Source organism: Podarcis liolepis (genome assembly GCF_965112155.1).
Source record: "Podarcis liolepis genome assembly, chromosome: 4".
NCBI lineage: Eukaryota > Metazoa > Chordata > Lepidosauria > Squamata > Lacertidae > Podarcis > Podarcis liolepis.
The window spans coordinates 46,747,679-46,767,263 of NC_139558.1; the positions used below are offsets into that span (position 1 = coordinate 46,747,679).

At 40.2% G+C, this 19,585-nt stretch overlaps 1 protein-coding gene across 21 annotated transcripts in view; it reads right to left on the minus strand.

The window, feature by feature from the left end:
* The window catches only part of DMD (dystrophin), a 1,010,042-nt gene that overhangs the window by 614,573 nt on the left and 375,884 nt on the right, over positions 1-19,585 (minus strand). For all 21 annotated transcript variants that reach the window (XM_083498284.1, XM_083498278.1, XM_083498289.1 and 18 more), the window contains 2 exons: positions 8,287-8,475; positions 7,800-7,981 (listed from right to left, as the gene is read on the minus strand). In XM_083498284.1, the coding sequence (XP_083354410.1) occupies positions 7,800-7,981; positions 8,287-8,475 (371 nt within the window). The remainder of the gene's footprint in view (positions 1-7,799; positions 7,982-8,286; positions 8,476-19,585) is intronic.

Genomic DNA, 19,585 nt, shown 5'->3' on the forward strand with positions numbered 1-19,585 from the left:
TCCCCTCAATAAATTTAAATGGAAGTTTTACTTATCGCATAACATAGTATGACTTCTCCATGGCCAAGGTTCTTCTGCATGTGCATTATGGCCATTGCTGCCATCTGAACATTGACCAGGTAGTGTGGAAAGGTAACCAACATATTTATCCCCCTCCCACACCCCAAAAAGGAAACTTGCAGAGGTCATTGGGTGTGCTGAAGCTAGCATTCCTGACAACCCTTGGTAAATTAGGCTGGGAGCTGTATACAGCCTTTGGGCTGCAGGTTCTCCACCACAATTCTATTCTATTTATGAAATGTTCCATTCAGCAAAGGTTCCTTCCAATGTTAATTGCTTCCTGCTTGCAATTCTTCTCTTTTATTGCTTACTGCTGTGTGCAGCAGTGGCATTACTAATGGAAAACATTGCTTATTGTTCCTTATTGTTATAGTTTCTGTTCTAAGTTTTGATGGTTGAATTATTTTATTGTTTGAGTTGTGTGGGACCACCCAGGCGACCTCATTAATTGGACACTCAGTAATGGTCCAAAAGAAATATATACCTCCACAAGAATGGAAATTGTCCTTAAAAGGCAACTAAGAGGTACTATTGAAGTGGTAATTAACAAGCAGTCCTGCTGCCACTAAAGGACATGCCATTAAAGGGCAGAAACTAAAGGATAGAACCTGCAAAGAAAATATGTAATTAATAGAATCCCTAATATGTCTCAATAGCACTTGACATATCCATACTAGCACCAAAATTCCATTAAATTTTCTTTTTAACGGGGGACACAAAACAGATCTAGAACAGGTTGTGAGAAAACACTGGAGTATAATTATTTAGAATCATAGAATTGTAGAGTTGGAAGGGACCCCAAGGGTCATCTAGTCCAACCCCCTGCAATGCAGGGATCTCAGCTAAAGCATCCATGACAGATGGCCATCCAAACATGTTTACAATGTCATCTAGATGCAGCATAAAAGTTATATTTAAAAAGATGGTAACATCAAATAAAATAGAATTTCCTTGAAGCAGATATGTATTTAATGGTAATCAGTGGAAATCAAAATTATTTTTCCTTAAGAACCATTCATATTACAGTAGATTGATGATACAGCATGTTAAAACACAGAGATTTCTAGTAATATTTTAACTACAGTGAAATGGCCAAAGTGTTATACTCATTATTCAATAACCAGTTTTAAGGCTCACAAAAATCAACAACTGGACTATTGATAGGGCAAAATCCTTCTCACTGGAAATGTCAATGAAAAATAATTATGCCTCAGAATACTAGTCACTTTACATATTAGAAAAACAACACTTTGCTTGCCTTTGGGGAATTTTCAGATTATGGTCATGATCTACAGAATCTCCTTGGGTTTAATTAGAACATGTGAAGAGAAATGACCAAAACCATATTCACTTAAATGTTGAATACTTTTAGGACTGGTATAATTACACTGTATTAACTGATTTCCCTATATAATAATGTCAAAGAAGCAAATATTTTGACATCTGAGAAAGGGTCAAATCCAGATAGAGATCCAAGTCCCTGCTATAACTGTTACAACACAAACAACTACAACTGTATTGTGTGAGACTAGTATGTCTCTACCATTCCCTAAATATCCCAGTGCGTTTTTTTGCATCAGTATTAATGGGATAGCAGCAAGACAGAGTAAGAATACAAACAGTGGTGGCTCTTTTTCTTCTTTCACCTCTTCCCTGTCCTACAAAACAACCCAACATTTTGAATCTTTAACAGCCAGGAGAGGTTGTTGGTTTGTTTTTTTGGGGGGGGGGGTTGGGGGGGGGAGAAGGGAAGTAACCTTCCCAAACAATTGTGAAGACTTATAGTGGGCTGTCAATTCTGGAATGCTTTATCATTGAATTATATGGTGAATAATACATACCCTGGGATGAAACTAAGAAGTGGACAGAGAAGTCCTTTGTCAATTCATATTTGTTTATCTAAGCAAGGGATGGGATACCTCAGGCATGGGGACACCAAATGCGGCCCTTTAAGGCTCTCTGTTTGGCCTTTGGGATTCTTAGAAAGCCACGTCTTCCCTCACCAGCCACACTCTGTGACTGACTCAAGTGCTTTATCAAGCCATTCTAAGTCCTTTGTTTTTAGTTTCCGACCACCAGTGTGCCTCAACTACACTACAAAAATAAAGAGGACAACTCTTATCATGTTAAACTAGTGTTAATATTTATCATTTATCTTTTTTCACAACCCCGCACCCCACCCCCACCCCCACCAGTTATTTGTTAACACCATTTGAGAGATTTAGAATGACTGGCCAATTCACAGTTTCTTCTGGGCTCTTAGGCAACTCTGAATAATGTGTTTTTGATAGCCTCTGAGATAGCTAAGGAAAAGTCCATATATTTATAGACCCAGTATTTCAAATATACCGTTTCATTCTGTGTCATATTATATCAAACTGTGGTGAAATGTTGCTATTTACTTTAGTAATCAGCTTCCAGTCTCTCAGCCCAGAAGCAAATGGATTTCAATCACATACAGAAAAGAATTGCTACGATATGGCAACGGTTTAATTATAACATGGTATATCAATGTTTATTGAGACAAGGAACATTATGGTTGAAAGCGATTTTTGAAAGCGATTTTTTCCACCACTTTTTTGTATGAAGTTTTTCTCTAACCTTTCACACATTTATTTTAGCTAATGCTTAACAGAAGGTCTAATACTGAAATCTAATTTAAGGACAATTATGAAATCTTTGCAATGTGCTTCGATGTTAAACCAGCCTTTTTGTTCTCAAAATATCCATAACTTAATTTGTCATGGCAAGACCTTTTACTAAACAGATTCAATTTTTAAAGCCTTCATGCATTATTTTGTTGCCAATTATGCAAGAGAGTCAAAATATTGGTATCTATGAGGGCAGGAAGCTTTAACGAGTAGGTGAAAAACCTTTAGCAGATTAACCAGTAAAGAGCAAAAGTAAGAACACAATAGTTCAATATTTTTTTGTTTTGTTCTGGTGCATTATTATGTCGATGAATAAAAATATATTTTAAAAATAACATATATACATTTTCCTTCTAATAATTCTGGTCAATATACTTGTATCCCAGTAACACTGTCAAGATTAAGGATAGGCACAAACTCATTTAATGACATGAGATTCACCATCTGGCATCACATGACATTGCAAGTCATGATGATTATATTTATTTATTGGAAGTAGTTCTATGCCCCTGTTCAGAGTCCCCACAGAATGGTTTACCTAAGATTGTTGCAACAATATCACGCCCCCCCAAAAAAAATCACCATAAAATTGAAATATGACTGTTTACTTGAAAGTTGCAACTTATTTTTGCCCTCCTCTCTGCAGGGTAAGAATTTGCTATGGTGGCAGTTAGAAGAAAGAGGGACCACCACTGGGAGCTGAGTGGTGGCAGTTTATCAGATTGTTCTTCTCCTGTCCCATCAGGGCAAGATGGCAGACTGTATTATACATGCCACAGCTCAAACTATCTATGATTCCATTCTATAACCAAGTATTCTTCCAGCACAGGGGGCTAATCTCTTATCCCCAATGTCTGAACCAGTCAAGCCCAGCAATTCTTGCCTGTTTTATTCTTCAGATTACTAGGGTTTACTGCTTTCCCAAGGCTTTTCCTTACTGATTCTTCTGGACATAAGTAGCTTTATTTTGATAGGATGCTTTCCTCAATCAAAATAATTATAGTTTACCCAAAGAGAGGAAAATGATATACTATTACATTGTCCTCAAGCATTTATTTGCTTCAAGGACAAAACTGATTATCCCAGTACCTTTCATACTCTTGGGAACTTGTCATTTGAAGCAAGTGATGCATATCAGGGCAAAAGAATTTGTAAGCTCACATATACACTGAACTGTTGGTGACTAACCAAGAAAAAGATTTTGGGAGTCATGACCGATAAACACCATTAAATCTTTTAACCCAGTCTGTGCCAGAAATAAAAGAAACTCCGTATCAGGAATTACTTATTCCTCTATTTCTATTAACATTTGTAACCTACATTTCTCTCTTACTAAATGGAGCAGATGACAAACCATGCAAAACAATAATCCAGTCAATTAAAACACAATAAATTCAGCAAAACAACACATTAAGGCAAAAAATAATAATGGTACATTCAAGAGGCTCTCTTAAAGAATGGCAAGTTCAAAAAGGAGTAGGTTGTCCTTATGTGTAAAGGGATTGAAAATAAGATGGCTAATACAGTATTACCAAAGACTTTACACATATCTAAAGTGTGGCCCTGTTTGGAATATGGAGTGTGATTCTGATTTCCCAATCAGGGAGTATTATGGAGCTAGAAAAACTGAAGAAAACCAACACACATTTGATTTCACATCAGGTGGCTTTCAGCGTTAAACACAATAAATCATTAACAATAATCACTATAAAAAACCAACCAGTTTTTATGAATAAAAAATACAATTGTACCTACCTGAAGTGTCATTTTCCATTCCCCATGAAAGTCCAGCTGATCGGGCAGAGCCACTAATCTGCTGACTTTTCATGGCAGGAATGGGAAAAGTAACACTAGACATCAAAATTGTGCGATAAAATTGGTTGACAGGAGAGGCAAATAAAAGTACTTCTTTACATAGCGCAAAAGAAAGAAACAGCTGCCATGAAAGATGGTGACACTCACCAGCATGGCTTGCTTTAAAACAGGAGTGGCTAATCCTCTTTTTGGCACCAGGACTGCAGTCACCCAGGGCCAACCACGTGGGGCCACACACCAGTGGTGGATGTGGTCAGAACACACTGCCATGTACACATGTGTGCGCACACACAGAGAAAACAGTTTATCCAATGACTGTGGTTGGGGAAACATACATCCCCTTTACTATGCCCACCGCAGTTCTGTGTGTACTTTAAAAAAAGTTTTTTGGTGGCGCTGTGGTTTAAACCACAGAGCCTAGGGCTTGCTGATCAGAAGGTCGGCGGTTCAAATCCCCGCAACGGGGTGAGCTCCCATTGCTCGGTCCCTGCTCCTGCCAACCTAGCAGTTCGAAAGCACGTCAAAGTGCAAGTAGATAAATAGGTACCGCTCGAGCGGGAAGATAAACAGCGTTTCCATGCGCTGCTCTGGTTTGCCAGAAGCGGCTTAGTCATGCTGGCCACATGACCCGAAAGCTGTACGCCGGCTCCCTCGGCCAATAAAGCGAGATGAGCGCCGCAACCCCAGAGTCGTCCATGACTGGACTTAACGGTCAGGGGTCCCTTTACCTTTTTACTGAAATCAGAGTAGTCTGGGAGAGCCAGAAAAATGTGCTTGCAACAATAGTTACCCTTGCTTCACAAGGTGATGAGACAATTTCATGGGAGCTAAATGAAACCTCCCCATTAAGAGGCAATATCACCACTGGCAAGCAGTTGCCTAAGAGCCAACCATAGGGGAGCACTCACCTTCGTACGCAGCTTGCAGGCCTCCTTGAGGCATCCTGTTGGAAGCAGGATGTTTAAGAAAATCTGGACTGTTCCCGCAGGACTATTTTATATTCTTATTTGCAAATTAAAACAAGCTAACCCCATTTTAAAAATAGTTTCTACCAGTGAGCTGGAAGCTTTTTTAAAAACCCAACTGATCTCTGTGACCTTGTGAATCAGAAATCAATCTGTATACTCCAGCTACAGAGACCTAACGTTCAAGGGAAGCACAGAACAACTGATATCAAAACGCACCAAATACCCATCACATATATATTTTAATGTCGACCTGTCTGAGGACACTGTGAACACACAACTAGGGCCAAGTTTATTTTAATAATAGTGTTTTAAATACATCCACACAACACATGCCTATTTTCTAAGTACATAAATATGGCTGTTCCGTTTTTAAACTGGCAGTATTTTTCATCAGTCCTTGCAGTTCTGAAATTATTTAAACACTGTGTATTTGATTGGCAATACTGTCAAATCTTTTGTTCTGATGTAAGTATGGGTCTCGTACTATTTTAACAATACACCTTTTTCCTTAACAAAAGGTGAGGAGAGATCAGGAAATTATAGTTTTGGAACTGGAATAGAAAGCAGTACACCCAGTTGAAATGACATAATCAACCATAACTGTATTAAAAAAAACGAAGTTGCTTTTAAAAAGAAACGTACAAATATATGACAAACTCTCGTTGCAATATGGGAGCTCCATTAATCAAGCTCTACTGTAAATGATAATTATGCCATTAATCTCATCATAGTTTAAAGCAGCTTATCATCACACTGTTCTAGGCTGTTTTTTATCTTAGGTTCTGTCAGATTTGTGTGATTCTGAAGTAAAATTCCAATTGAACTAAATCAGAAATGGCTTTGATTATCGCTCTTGGAACCGCTCTCACTCACTTAAAGCACAGGGTACACATCTGACTAGCTTCAGTTTTCACATCCCTTGCTCTTGTGAACTCCAAGATGGCATGAGCACTTTATCTGAAGGCTTATCAACCAGTTCTTTGCTATTGGTCAGGTATAAGTCCAGAGTAGTAGAGTCCCTTGTTGCTTTCTTTACCTTCTAAGAGATTAAATTGTCAGCAAGACTAGGCAAGAATTAATTGGACACTGTTCTGTTCCAGATGATGATCCATGTAGAACAAGGGTCCTAGTCAACCAGGAGGTTCACAGCAATCACAGTCAAGTGACAAAAGAGCAGGAACGAGCAAGGAAAATCCATACAGAGCATGTCCATGCTTTGATAAGCTACAATCCAACAGAGGGAAAGTAAGGCATGACATTCAAGAGGGTCAACTTCTGACAAAAGTTTTGAATCTTGCTTCAGTAGCAGCCTGATTGAATCAATCAACCCCTGGTGGGGAGAACCTCTTTAGCTCAAGGGGGCTTACCTGTGAAGAATGCTAGATTGGAACTTCTGGGATGGACATATTAGAGTTGGAGAATGGCAAGACAACTTCGTATAGCTACATCCTGTGCCAACATTTCTGGGGCAGTGAGAAATCCATGGGACATCTTTGACAGTGATTCCCTCTGATTCTCTGACTCTTCCTTCAAATCCATGGCGTTCTTGCCCCAGGGGGCACAGGGGAGAGGGCACAGGGGATTGTGGGATTTTTAAATTTTTTCATTTTCAGCAGTTAGACTTCAGGCAGATATTAGGCTGCTTGAAATAGCCCATTACTAGAGTTATTCAGGAAAGGATCAGCCATGCTTTCCAGCTGGCTGAGGAGTCTGTAGTATGCTGTTTTGCTTTCCTTCAGTTGCTACTCAGATTCTTTCAATGGTGTTTCCATATTGGCATATATATTCTTAACATATAATGCAATTCCCCATCCTTCTATGTTGGATATATTCCTTTTGAACAAGGTATACCCTTCAAGTGCTGAATTTCAATCATGAGACTCAAAGTCTCACTGATACATATCAGATCATACTATACTTTTCTTTGTCGTGCTTGTTTCCTACACTTTTGACTGCCAGTTCTGAAACTGCCAAGGCTGTTTATTCACATAGGGATAGCAAAGGTATGGAAAGTCCCCATTCCCTTCCTAACAAAGTGCAATAACAAGATAAAAGTTTATGTGGGAATAACTTTTGTATTGAGTGTGAAACTTCTCTCAATAAGGCCTTTTAAAATGTGAGCTTGCAGATCTGTGGCTCTAGTCCATCTGTTGTGCTCCACTTCCATTCTCTTACAATCAATTTTGACACTCATGAAATTGCAGCAAAGCAAGATAAATACAACAAAATCTGAACTAAATAGCACACCCTGCAACAATATTTGCACCAATTACAAAAGTATTTGCCCAAGTTTATATTTACTCACTTGCTCTGTTTTTCCATACTTGTGACCCTGAGATTTTCCCATCGTGAATTAAGAAGATTCATTTGTTCTTGTATTTCATTTTCTTCATCTTCTGAAAGCTTCCCAAATGACAGAAGTTGGCTGCCTATTTGCAAAACATCACCAACACGTCCCTGGTGAGCTGTTAATTCCATCATAAAACCCTTCAAAAACAATTTTAACAAAGATTACCACCAGAGAAAGAAAGATGTATTTAGAAATTACAGATTCTATTGAAAATTCTAAACTTTATTCAATAAAATGTCTTGACAACAATTTTAAACTTTTTAATACAAACAAATTTGGCTGTTGCTAGAACACAGTCTTTTGAGCAAGAGCAAAACGAAGACCAAAGTACCAATTGCATATCAAGCTTTTGGTCTTAATGCACAAAACAGATAAAAGATCAGCAATTAGCAGATGGTGAAGTGTTTGTGTTGGTTTTTCAATCCGTGTTGTTCACACATACCTCGTGAGTGTGAAACTGCTCTTTAACTTCTTCTACATCAGTGGATATATCTCCCTGTGCTTGCAAAGAATCTTCAGTAGACAGAAGCCATGAGAGTACTTCTTCTAATGCAGTTTGGTAGCCTTCCAGATCTACTTCTGTATCCATGGGTGAAGTTGCAAATAATCTCTGTTCATGTGTTTCCAAACGCTGCACAAAAAAGGGAGAAAGGCTTTTTGAGCAACATCCAATTAATCTGGGATCAAATAGTTCTTCTAGCCTACTAAATGGAATGCAGTTGTTTTAATTCTACGTAACAGTTTCCTTTTGGCATCAAAATCCTTATGAACATTCTTTGAAATATCACTGAGCAAAGGGACTGGGAGGAAAGCACAGATAAATATAAAATGAATTATAAGTCATTCTTCATGCACACCACTGTTATAAGTTCAAGTATATAAATATATCTAATTTTTATGAACTGTGTAGAGCTCACCTCCTTAATTTATTGATCTCAGTATGATGTCCAAGCAATTGCATTTTATCTGCATGCAAACAATGCTACCCAGATGCAATAGAAAAGATTTTAAATTAAAGTTTACATGCATGCAACAGTGGGCTAAAATAATTCCCTCATACTTATTGATATTGCAATTTACAGTTTTTGAAAACTGTGTGTGTCAATATACAAGTGTAAGTCTGCAGCAAGGGGACTGTAAGATGAAAGCATCTTCCCTTAGTTTCAGAACTCTGACTGCCTTCCAGAACCAGCCCACCCATGAGAAAAAGTGTGGTGACCACCTCAGGCAGCAGGATCCACAGGGGCAGAAGAGCCTGATGTTAATCTTTATTGCTTCCTTGTTTCTGATGTAGATATTCACTTCTCCCCTGGTGTGGGGACATGCCATTTTGGAGTTCGCCTTAAGCACCAAAATGTATTGGGCCGGCCTTGCTGTGTATACACAACACACACTGTGGTTTGTTAAGGGTTTCTGGGAATTGTAATGTTGTGAGTGGTAAACTGCAGTGCCCCAATTTTTTGAGGGAAAGACTGTACTTTGAAGATATAGTGTGTATATATCAGTCAAACAACTCTCTTTCTTTGATGATATGTGTCAGTTCCTGGTCATAAGGAATGACCCAAGATGTCTGAGGGAAGTAAAACTAACAAAACTTCTCAGCTGGCTTCTGTACATCTGTTGGGGATACAGAATTTCTCACTTCATGTGGCGGGTGGAAAGCCTATTTATTTGTTTACGTCACATACCAGTCTTCCATACAAGTCAATGGGGTAGACAAGATCAGACAATAAGCACAAGAAAGAGAGATTAGGTAGGTATATCATGAGCGATGGAAGCAGTATGGCTGAGTGTGCACACACTCAGAGGATGACCTCCAAGCCATTCTAAATATCTTTGCAGAAGCTTATGAAAAGCTTGGCTTATCACTCAACATCCAAAAAACCAAAGTGCTGCACCAACAAGTACAAAATAACCCCTCTGCAGCACCACAAATCCAACTCAATGGTGTAATGTTGGAAAATGTCGATCATTTCTCCTACCTAGGCAGTTATCTTTTCACAAGGGCCAACATTGATGCCGAAATCCAGCATTGCCTGAGCTCTGCGAGTGCGGCTTTTCCCCAATTGAAATGCAGGGTGTTTGATGACAGGGACATTCACAGGGAAACCAAAATGCTTGTTTACAAAGCTATTGTACTACCATTCTTACTGTATGCTTGTGAAACATGGACCACTTATAAATGCCATCTCCAACTCCTTGAAAGATTCCATCAACGGTGTCTCTGAAAATTTTTACACATCACTTGGGAAGACAGGCAAACTAATATCAATGTATTGGAAGACGCAAAGATCACCAGTGTTGAAGCAATGATTCTTCAACATCAAGTTCGTTGGACTGCTCATGTTGTGCAGATGCCTGATGATCGTCTTCCAAAGCAACTACTCCATTCCAAACTTAAAAATGGAAAGCGTAATGCTTGTGGTTAACAAAAGAGATTTAAAGACAAGGCAAATCTAAAAAAATGTAGTATAAACACTGACAACTGAGAAACACTGGCCTGCGAGCGCTCCAGTTGGAGAGCAGCCTTTACCAAAGGTGTCATGGGCTTTGAAGACACTCGAACTCAGGACGCAAGGGAGAAACATGCTAGGAGGAAGGCACACTTGGCAAATCCACGCCATGATCAACTCCTGCCCAGAAACCAATGTCCCCACTGTGGAAGGACGTGTGGATCCAGAATTGGCCTCCACAGTCACTTACGGCCTCATTGCTAAAACTGTGTTTATGGAAGACAATCTTACTTGGCTACGAGTGATCGCAGAAGAAGAAGAAGAAGAAGAAGGAGGAGGAGGAGGAGGAGGAGGAGGAGGAGGAGGAGGAGGAGGAGGAGATGGCTGAGGTGGTTGTGCAGCTTTCTCTCTTGTTGTAAATGGCCCTAAAGGGAAGACCTACATTGCTCTGGCGTGGAAATGTCACAGGGTGTACCTGCATGAAGCTCACATACCCATTCACATGCCCACAGCCAAGGAGATGCACAACTTCTCCTATTGCCACCTCCTTCCTAATCATGTGTTATAAAACAGCCTGTCTTTGATTGTGCAGTTTATTATGGTATAAAAATCTCTGCTGAACAGAATATGTGGTTGCTACATAAGATTATTAAGTGCATTCATTTTTAAACTAATCAATTCAGGGCAGTCTGAAATATTTCCAAGATTACATCCCTCCCACACCAACGTTCATGTTACACACAAAGAAAGAATCTGTAAAAGGCTAGAGGAAGGGGCTTCCTCTCACACTCTGTATAGAGAGACCTACTAAAATGTGACTCTAACCAGTCAAATAGAGCCCACTCACCACTCCCCCTTCCCCCTCCCCCCTAACCTAATACTGCATGCAACACTGTCTTACAATAAATGAAACTGATCTGTAGAAAACACAACTTGAGTTTATTTTTGTAAATTTAGAAATCTTTAATAAAAGTATATATTTTTAAAAATAGAGCCTCAGAGACTGTGGCCTTGATTCAGTAGGGTGAATAAAGTAGAGGAAAGAAAGCACTAATTTATCCCGATTTGACCAATATGGGGTAAGGGGGTGACACTGGAGGGTTACTAAGAAAAACAACAGATAAGATTAGTGAGAAATGTGGACATGAGCTATTGTTAGTTTTACATTTCCTATTTTGTTTGAAAACAACTAGATTTGTGGATCTATCAAGATCAGAATATATCCCTGTCAAACTAATCCAAATTATTCAATATTTCTCAGTGAGAGAAATATTAATTTTAACCATCCTGTAACGTTAAAATAACAATTTTAAAATTTGTATATGAAGTAAGGGGAACGCCAAAAATAAATAAAAATCCTTTATATTACTGTCCAGACTGGAGGACTCAGAGGGCTTTAAAACTTTAATTCAAAGTAAATACGACTCTAGAATGCCTGTGACTTTCAGAAGCTTAGAAAAATCAGACAAGCTTGGCAGCTGTTTCCATTGATTCACAGAGCCTATAAATAGAAAAGTATAGATTTACCTGCACTGAAAGATTATCTATTATAGTATTAAATTTAATATTTCTAACCTTCTAGAGTCTCAAAAACCCCTGCACAGAAAACATGTACAATGTGTTTGTGCACTGGTGATGTTGTCTGCAGAATGCATACAGCATCCTCCTGCCTCAGAGCAGGGAGGCAACCTGTTCCCTTGAACCAGCAATGCTACTCTTTCATTAAAACATGTTCTACTCCAAGCCCACAACAGAGCATAGGAAAATTAGCTAGTCCATAGCTACCAAACCACCTGAATTTAATGTGCATTTTCCAAGAACAGAGAGAGGATGACCAAAGGACAATGCAGATCCAAAGCCGATTAGTAGATAAAGAGGTTGAATGTAACATGCAACCCTGCAAGAGTGCATCCAGGGTTAATAAATCTGTAATGTTGCAATTCAGTCTTGCCCAAATTGACTTAAATAATCCATGGCATCTGAATCGATTGCAGCTTTATTTTCCAGTGACAAAGATGTACAGTGGTACCTCGGGTTACATATACTTCAGGTTACATATGCTTCAGGTTACAGACTCCGCTAACCCAGAAATAGTACCTCGGGTTAAGAACTTTGCTTCAGGATGAGAAGAGAAATCGTGCTCCGGCAGCAGCAGGAGGCCGCATTAGCTAAAGTGGTGCTTCAGGTTAAGAACAGTTTCAGGTTAAGAACGGACCTCCGGAACGAATTCAGTACTTAACCTGAGGTACCACTGTATACTAATCCATCTACCATGTGTAATTTACCATGTTATGAATTCTCAATAAAATATGCAATGAGTAGCATTAAAATGAATCAAATGTATCCAAATGTATAACCCAGGAGGTTTTTGCTTAGAGAACAGGATCAGATTTACAAAGGGTGGAGGATCATCCTCCAATTAATTTTAAGTATTCTTTCAAGCAACATTTATTGATCCTTACATTACCTTTGAAGTGAAGAAGTGAAATGAGTCCAGTAAGAACTTCCTGCTTCTAACCAAATCTCATAGTAAGTCTGATTGACTGAAAGCAACTTTAGGATCCACTGTTAAAGCAAGATCAAAAGGCTGACAGTGAAATAAAACCAATTCAAATAAACCTAAACTGAGTTTAGTGATGATGGATATCAACATTAAGAATAATTTAGATAACATCTTTTGACTTGTTTCGGAACAACGTTTAAAAGTAAGCTTCTGTATAACTCCTTATTATTTAATACCCAAATTATGTGCTCTGCCAACACTTTCTGCCACTACTGCAATGAAAAACCATATATTTAAATGTGATGCAAATAACTTGAGTAAAAGAACTGACTTCCCATCATTCAGGGGCTAATATCTCCAGCTGCAGATCTTAGCAGCAGGCACCTCAATCAGGAATAGTTTATGTCCAATTTTAACAAAGGTCTAAAAGTAAAGAGAAAATTGCTCAAGGAGTACGAACACAAAGTCACAGAGTGTAGCCTGAACATTTTTAGTTCCGGGGAACTACCCTTGTCTTTGTTCAGTTGGCCTATTAGGGCTTATCCACACTTCCTCTTGCCCTGCTGCTTCCCATGGGGAAAACCGCTCTTTAGCGCTCAATGAGAGCAAACAGCAATTTGGGTTTTCTCCAGATTGCCACAGATTGCTTTTTTGAAGATGACATATGTTATCACAAAGAAGACGATGCTAAGTATGTTCTTAACATAAATTTCCCACTCATTTTCCGGAAATATTCAGTAAAGGGACACAAACATTACTCTCAGATATACTAACTGTCTAGTAAAGACAAGTATGAAACAGAAAACTTTCTTGAATAGGATGAAATGGTAATGGTATGATAAGTAGCTGTGCATGCTGTGGAAGAAAACACAAACTAAAAATCACTTCTTATACAAATGCATACTCCAAAAGGGAATTGTAAAGTCAGAAAGCTCAACTATTGAAGTGGATGACATCAAACTAAAGACGCCGGAGAGGTCTGTATATTCACTAGACCTTTCTGTACTTCAGCATACCGATTGTGATGAGGCAGGCAGTTATTTTGAAAACTAATAACCCATCTTTTGACTGCAATGCCCCACAAAATCAGCATAATTTTAAATATATGATAAAATCACAGTGAAATGCGAGAAAACTTAAAAAACCAAGAGCCTGGGAAAATTGGAACATCTCAACCACTTGCCTCAAGTCTTACAAAACTGGAGATCACGGAGATTCCTGAGAAACAATATTACACAGGATAGGTGCCACCACTGGAAAGGCCTCTCCTGTAACTCAACTAATTGTGCCTCTGAATGCAGTCAGACACAGATAAAGAGTGAAAGCAAATCCTAAGGTGTATACCTAAAGATGTTAGGTGTCAAGTGAACCTTATGTTATTATAGGTAGTTCTAGGACAAAAAATAATCTCAATTCAATTGAGCCTTCTGAGGATCCAAAATAGCAACTAGAGGAGGCTGGTCCATTAGGTAGAATGGAGCACAGGTCCACCAGCTTCAGTCTACCCTTAACCAGTTCCCATCTTCCTGCCTTCTTACTTACAACCAATCCAGGGGACGTCCCTGCCTATGACAGCTTCCTCTTCCTTCGTTTCAATGTTTTCCTTGCAGAACACAGCAGAGAGAAAGATAGGGACAAAACAATCAAGAGTGAGCTCTGCCTTACATTGTTTCTGGCTCCTCCTACAGTTGATGTTCTGCCCTACCAGAGTAAATGGCCATCAGCCACCACTGATAGCAGCCACAAGCTGACATCCCTTTCTAGCAAAGTCTGTCAGGTCATTCTCAAGTATAGCCTAAAAGGGAAAAGGCCACAAACATTCTGAGTTCCATTTCACTGAAGATCTCATTATGAATCTATTACACTCCATAACAGGAAAAAACCTAGATCAGCATATGCCTATTTATATCCTATTTACATGTCTGCAAGAACTGTTTATCAAGAAGAAGAAGAAGAAGAAGAAGAAGAAGAAGAAGAAGAAGAAGAAGAAGAAGAAGAATTTGGATTTGATATCCCACTTTATCACTACCCTAAGGAGTCTCAACCTAGCAGTTTGAAAGCACGTCAAAGTGCAAGTAGAGAAATAGGTACTGCTCCAGCAGGAAGGTAAACAGCGTTTCCGTGTGCTGCTCTGGTTCGCCAGAAGCGGCTTAGTCATGCTGGCCACATGACCTGGAAGCTGTACACCGGCTCCCTCGGCCAATAAAGCGAGATGAGCGCCGCAACCCCAGAGTCGGTCACGACTGGACCTAATGGTCAGGGGTCCCTTTACCTTTACCTAAATATACAGCATTCTTTAGGGATTACTTCTGTTTTATTCTGTTTCTACTACTGTTAGTTGCCTTCAGGGGTCCCTTTACCTTTAAGGAGTCTCAAAGCAGCTAACAATCTCCTTTCCCTTCCTCCCCCACAACAAACACCCTGTGAGGTGAGTGAGGCTGAGAGACTTCAGAGAAGTGTGACTAGCCCAAGGTCACCCAGCAGCTGCATGTAGAGAAGCGGGGATGTGAACCCGGTTCACCAGATTACGAGTCTGCTGCTCTTAACCGCTACACCACACAGGCTCCATGTATCTTATATATACATACTTACCTCAGAGTCCTTCTGAGTAAGACATGCTCTGTAAATGTGCACCCCTCTGAAAGCCCACAAACTCTGTCTTGTTTAGTATTTGCCTATCCTCTAGGAAGTGGAATGAAGTGCCCAATTAAATTAATGGCAAACATATATTTATGCGCGCGCGCACACACACACACACACTCCAAATAACAACCATTCTATTACTATTTTGCTGGTTGCATTTGTACCAGTGCCCAGATGTGAAAGGCTGTATTTCACTTTACCAGCTTGCTTTCCTGAGCAATTCAGTAAATTACTTCCAAGTCACTTTCTTAGACACTAATCTGCTATAAATCTAATCCCTAACAGCAAAAAGACAACCTGAGCCTGCTGAATGCCAGTGGTTTTAGTGATCTGACCTACTCCAGCAAAAATCCCTAATTAAAATGTCCCCACCTGATTAGCATTATTCCAGCATAAACCCTCATTGGTTATATCACAATAAAGGTAGTACATAATTGTGCCAAGATTATCCATATTGAAACAGTGGAGTTTTCAAAAAGAACAATTAAATGTTCAAATGTTCTTCAGAAACTGTTCCGTTAATTAAGAAGCTTTAATAAATATTTAATTGCATTTTTTAAATGTTTTAACTTCATTGAAAAATGTTCTGCTATATTTAATATATTATATATGATTATCCAATACTGTATATACAAACCCAGTTACAGCCTTAAGAATATTATCTTAAGGTATAATTGCATATTGTTGTTAGCAGAATCAACACAGCAATCCAAACTCTGGCTGGGGAGGGGTAGTCCTTAACTGAGAGCTGGGGCCACTGCTGCATCTGCAGTCTGTCCACTCACACTGGCTGGGGCAGAAGACAGGGGACAAATAAGTTTCTTCACCAGGAGCTGGGGCAATGACCAGGCCTGGATCAAGTGACAGCAGTGGGGTTGTATTGGAATCCAGAGAAATTTGGGCTGACTTAGTCATGCCCCAGAATGCCCAATTTGGAGTCTTTCCATAAGCTGTATCTGGTGCAGGATTGCACCAGCATCACTTCATAGGTGGAGACTTCCAGGGCTACATAGAGGAACACCTCTGCCCAATCTACCCAACACCCCCTCCAGATTGGTGCAAAGGGGGTTTCAATTGCTGCACAAATCTCAGAAGAATTGCTTAATACTATACTCATGGAGGACTGCTTCGAAAGCTATGCCCGGTGTAAGATGCAAAAATAAAAATAAATCTATGTTATTTGAGCTGATATGATGAGGCACCACACTTTCTGTTTTGGTTCAAACATCACAGTAAGCCATAGGCTGAAATCAGCACTTTCATTGTGGACATGCAGTGTGCTGGCACATGCTATTTAGGGTTTGTCCGTTTGTCCTGTGCCTAGAAAGTGGGATCTGAGCAGTTTTCTGCTTGACCCACAACTTTTAGGCATGGGTCTGAGTGGTTTTCCCCTTGCCCCACTCCTTTCTCAGACAAAAACCCCGACTCTTTAGTGTGAAATCGGAGCAAACGTCAACCTGAAGAAAACCCAAACTGACAATTGTTCTTTAAATTCCTCCTTGAGCATGGAGACAGTGGAGGAGGGGGTGGAGGAGCCTCTCAGGGGGTTCTGGAGGCATGGTCTCATCTGAGAGCTCTGCAGGTTATAAGAATTTAGGGATCCCTGATAGCTTTCCTCTCAACTTCTGAACTTGCTCCCTTCCCCCTTGCTCTTGTTTACCTGCACCCAGTTCCCAAACTATTCATCCTGATGCTGCCAGCAGACACCTTGCAGATACTGCTGGCACCAGTGAAGGTACTGGTGATTGGAGAGAGTTTCTCCTTACTTTGGGAAATGGAACCCTACAACTCACTGGTCCCTTCCCTAAGATCCTCCTCCTCCTCACCCCCACATTCCACCCCGGGCACACCCCCAGCTTTACTCTCTCTCTCGCCCCCTCTTTCATTGACCTCTTCATCCTCCTATTCTTGTCAGTCCCTGACATAAGCATCACATATAGGTGAAGCATCATAGAGTTGGAAGGGACTACAAGGCCCATCAAGACCAACCCCCTGCAATGCAGGGAACATTTGCCAAATGTGGGGCTTGAACCCACAACCTTGAGAGTAAGTGTCTCATGCTCTACTGACTGAGCTATTCCAGAACCCCTCAGAGTCAATGCAATGCTCCCAATGCTGTAGCTACACAGTGTAAGCTCCTTGCTGCCTTGCCTTGCCTTTCCTTCTGTCCCTCTCAGTAACCAACTGGTAGGGGGTGTTGGGGAACTACGTCAATAATGCCACCCTGCCCACACCAGCAGCCACTACTGCTTGGGAGGAAAGGTCTACTCAGTTTAGAGGGGAAAGATTCCACTGTAAAATAGGTGACAGGTAGAGCTGGAAGTGAGATTAAGCATCTCTCTGTCTCCTCTTGCTGGACTAAGAGCTGCCTGTTGAGCTCCTTAGCTCCAGCACTCCCTTGCTTAACTTTCAGCTCCCACTCAAGGTGCTGGACATGGACACTGTTGCAACAACAACAACAACAACAACAACAACAACAACAACAGTGTGTCTTATGAAACCTTCAAATTAGCACAGTTGCTATGGCATACGTTTTTATGGACTACAGCCAGTCATATCACACATGCTGGATGTCAACCAAATAAAAACAGGGTTACTTCCCAATGTTAAAAAAGGTGAGATGTTGACAATGTCAATAGCTCTTAAGTGCAAACTGATAACCTGAACCAGCTTCTTACTAGCAACAACAGATCACATAACAGAAACGCAAACAAAGGACAATAACCACCAAATGCTTCCCTTCAGTGCAAGGATTTACACTCGTGCAACAGAACTTTCTCCCCGCTCTTCCACCTGGGCATGACCTGGGCCCACCCGGAGGGTGCTGGGAAATCCTAGAAACAGATTTGGGGGGCATGGTGACAACAAAGTTCCACCTGCACAAGCATAAATCCTTAGATTGGTATGACAAGTTCGTTGGTACCAGGGACCAGACCTTGCAGCAAGCCAATATGCCAACTCTGTCCTCATATGTATGAAGACAATACTGTTATAGAATCCAATAATGTGAGTCACAACATCAGCAGTTCATCTACCTGCTCTATCAATACTGTCCTTCTGCTATCTACACAGGACAATTAGGTCTGTCTCCAGGCAAAAGTCTAGATGGACACAAATCTGACACCAGGATGCGAAATATTTGGAAACCAGTAAGAAAACATTTCAGGAGGCTCTGCTGACCTTCATGTGGCTATTCTTATACAAAGGAACAAAGGGAGAATCCAGCACGAAATTGCTTCACACTTATTAAGAAGTTCAATTCTATCACATGTGGTTTGAATTGAAATTACAGTTTTAGTCCCTCTGCAGGTGTTAATTAACTTGGCAATGCCAGGATGTTCTTCAACTCTGCTTTGTGAATGGGCACTGCTGTTACTTTATGTTACATCTAAACTTTTCCATAATTGTCACCGTCTGTATCTTTTACGTTTGCCTCTGATCTCTCTGCTAACCAATTTTTCATCCCCTCCCCTCTCCGCCCTCCCTCTCCCTCTTGCCACCAATGTACAGTGATACCTCAGGTTAAGTATTTAATTCGTTCCGGAGGTCTGTTCTTAACCTGAAACTGTTCTTAACCTGAAGCACCACTTTAGCTAATGAGGCCTCCTGCTGCCGCCGGGCCGCCAGAGCATGATTTCTGTTCTCATCCTGAAGCAAAGTTCTTAACCTGAAGTACTATTTCTGGGTTAGCGGAGTCTGTAACCTGAAGCGTATGTAACCTGAAGCGTATGTAACCCGAGATACCACTGTATACATTTACCTCCAAATTTAGGGTATCATTTTAGGCACCTGATAAAATAGAATCCGGCCATGACAGTTTAAGTGCCACAAGATTCGTATTTTTGGCAGCGGACTAACATGGCTACCCTTCTGGAAAATATTCTGTTCAGTTTCACTTGATATTAATTAATTTAATATTCCAATAGATATTTATTTGCAAGAATAATTGGCAGGAGGAAACTGTGTATAGGAGTCACGTGTAAGTTATAACATTACCTTTTTACTTTGCAATATATACAGCGCTTTGCTTAATTTTGCTACTAATTAAATATGTCTGGAAACCAAATGCATCATCGTGATAGGGGTATAAAGGAAGTTACCTAAAGAAAAACTTGCTAATTATCAAATCCAAAGAATACAGT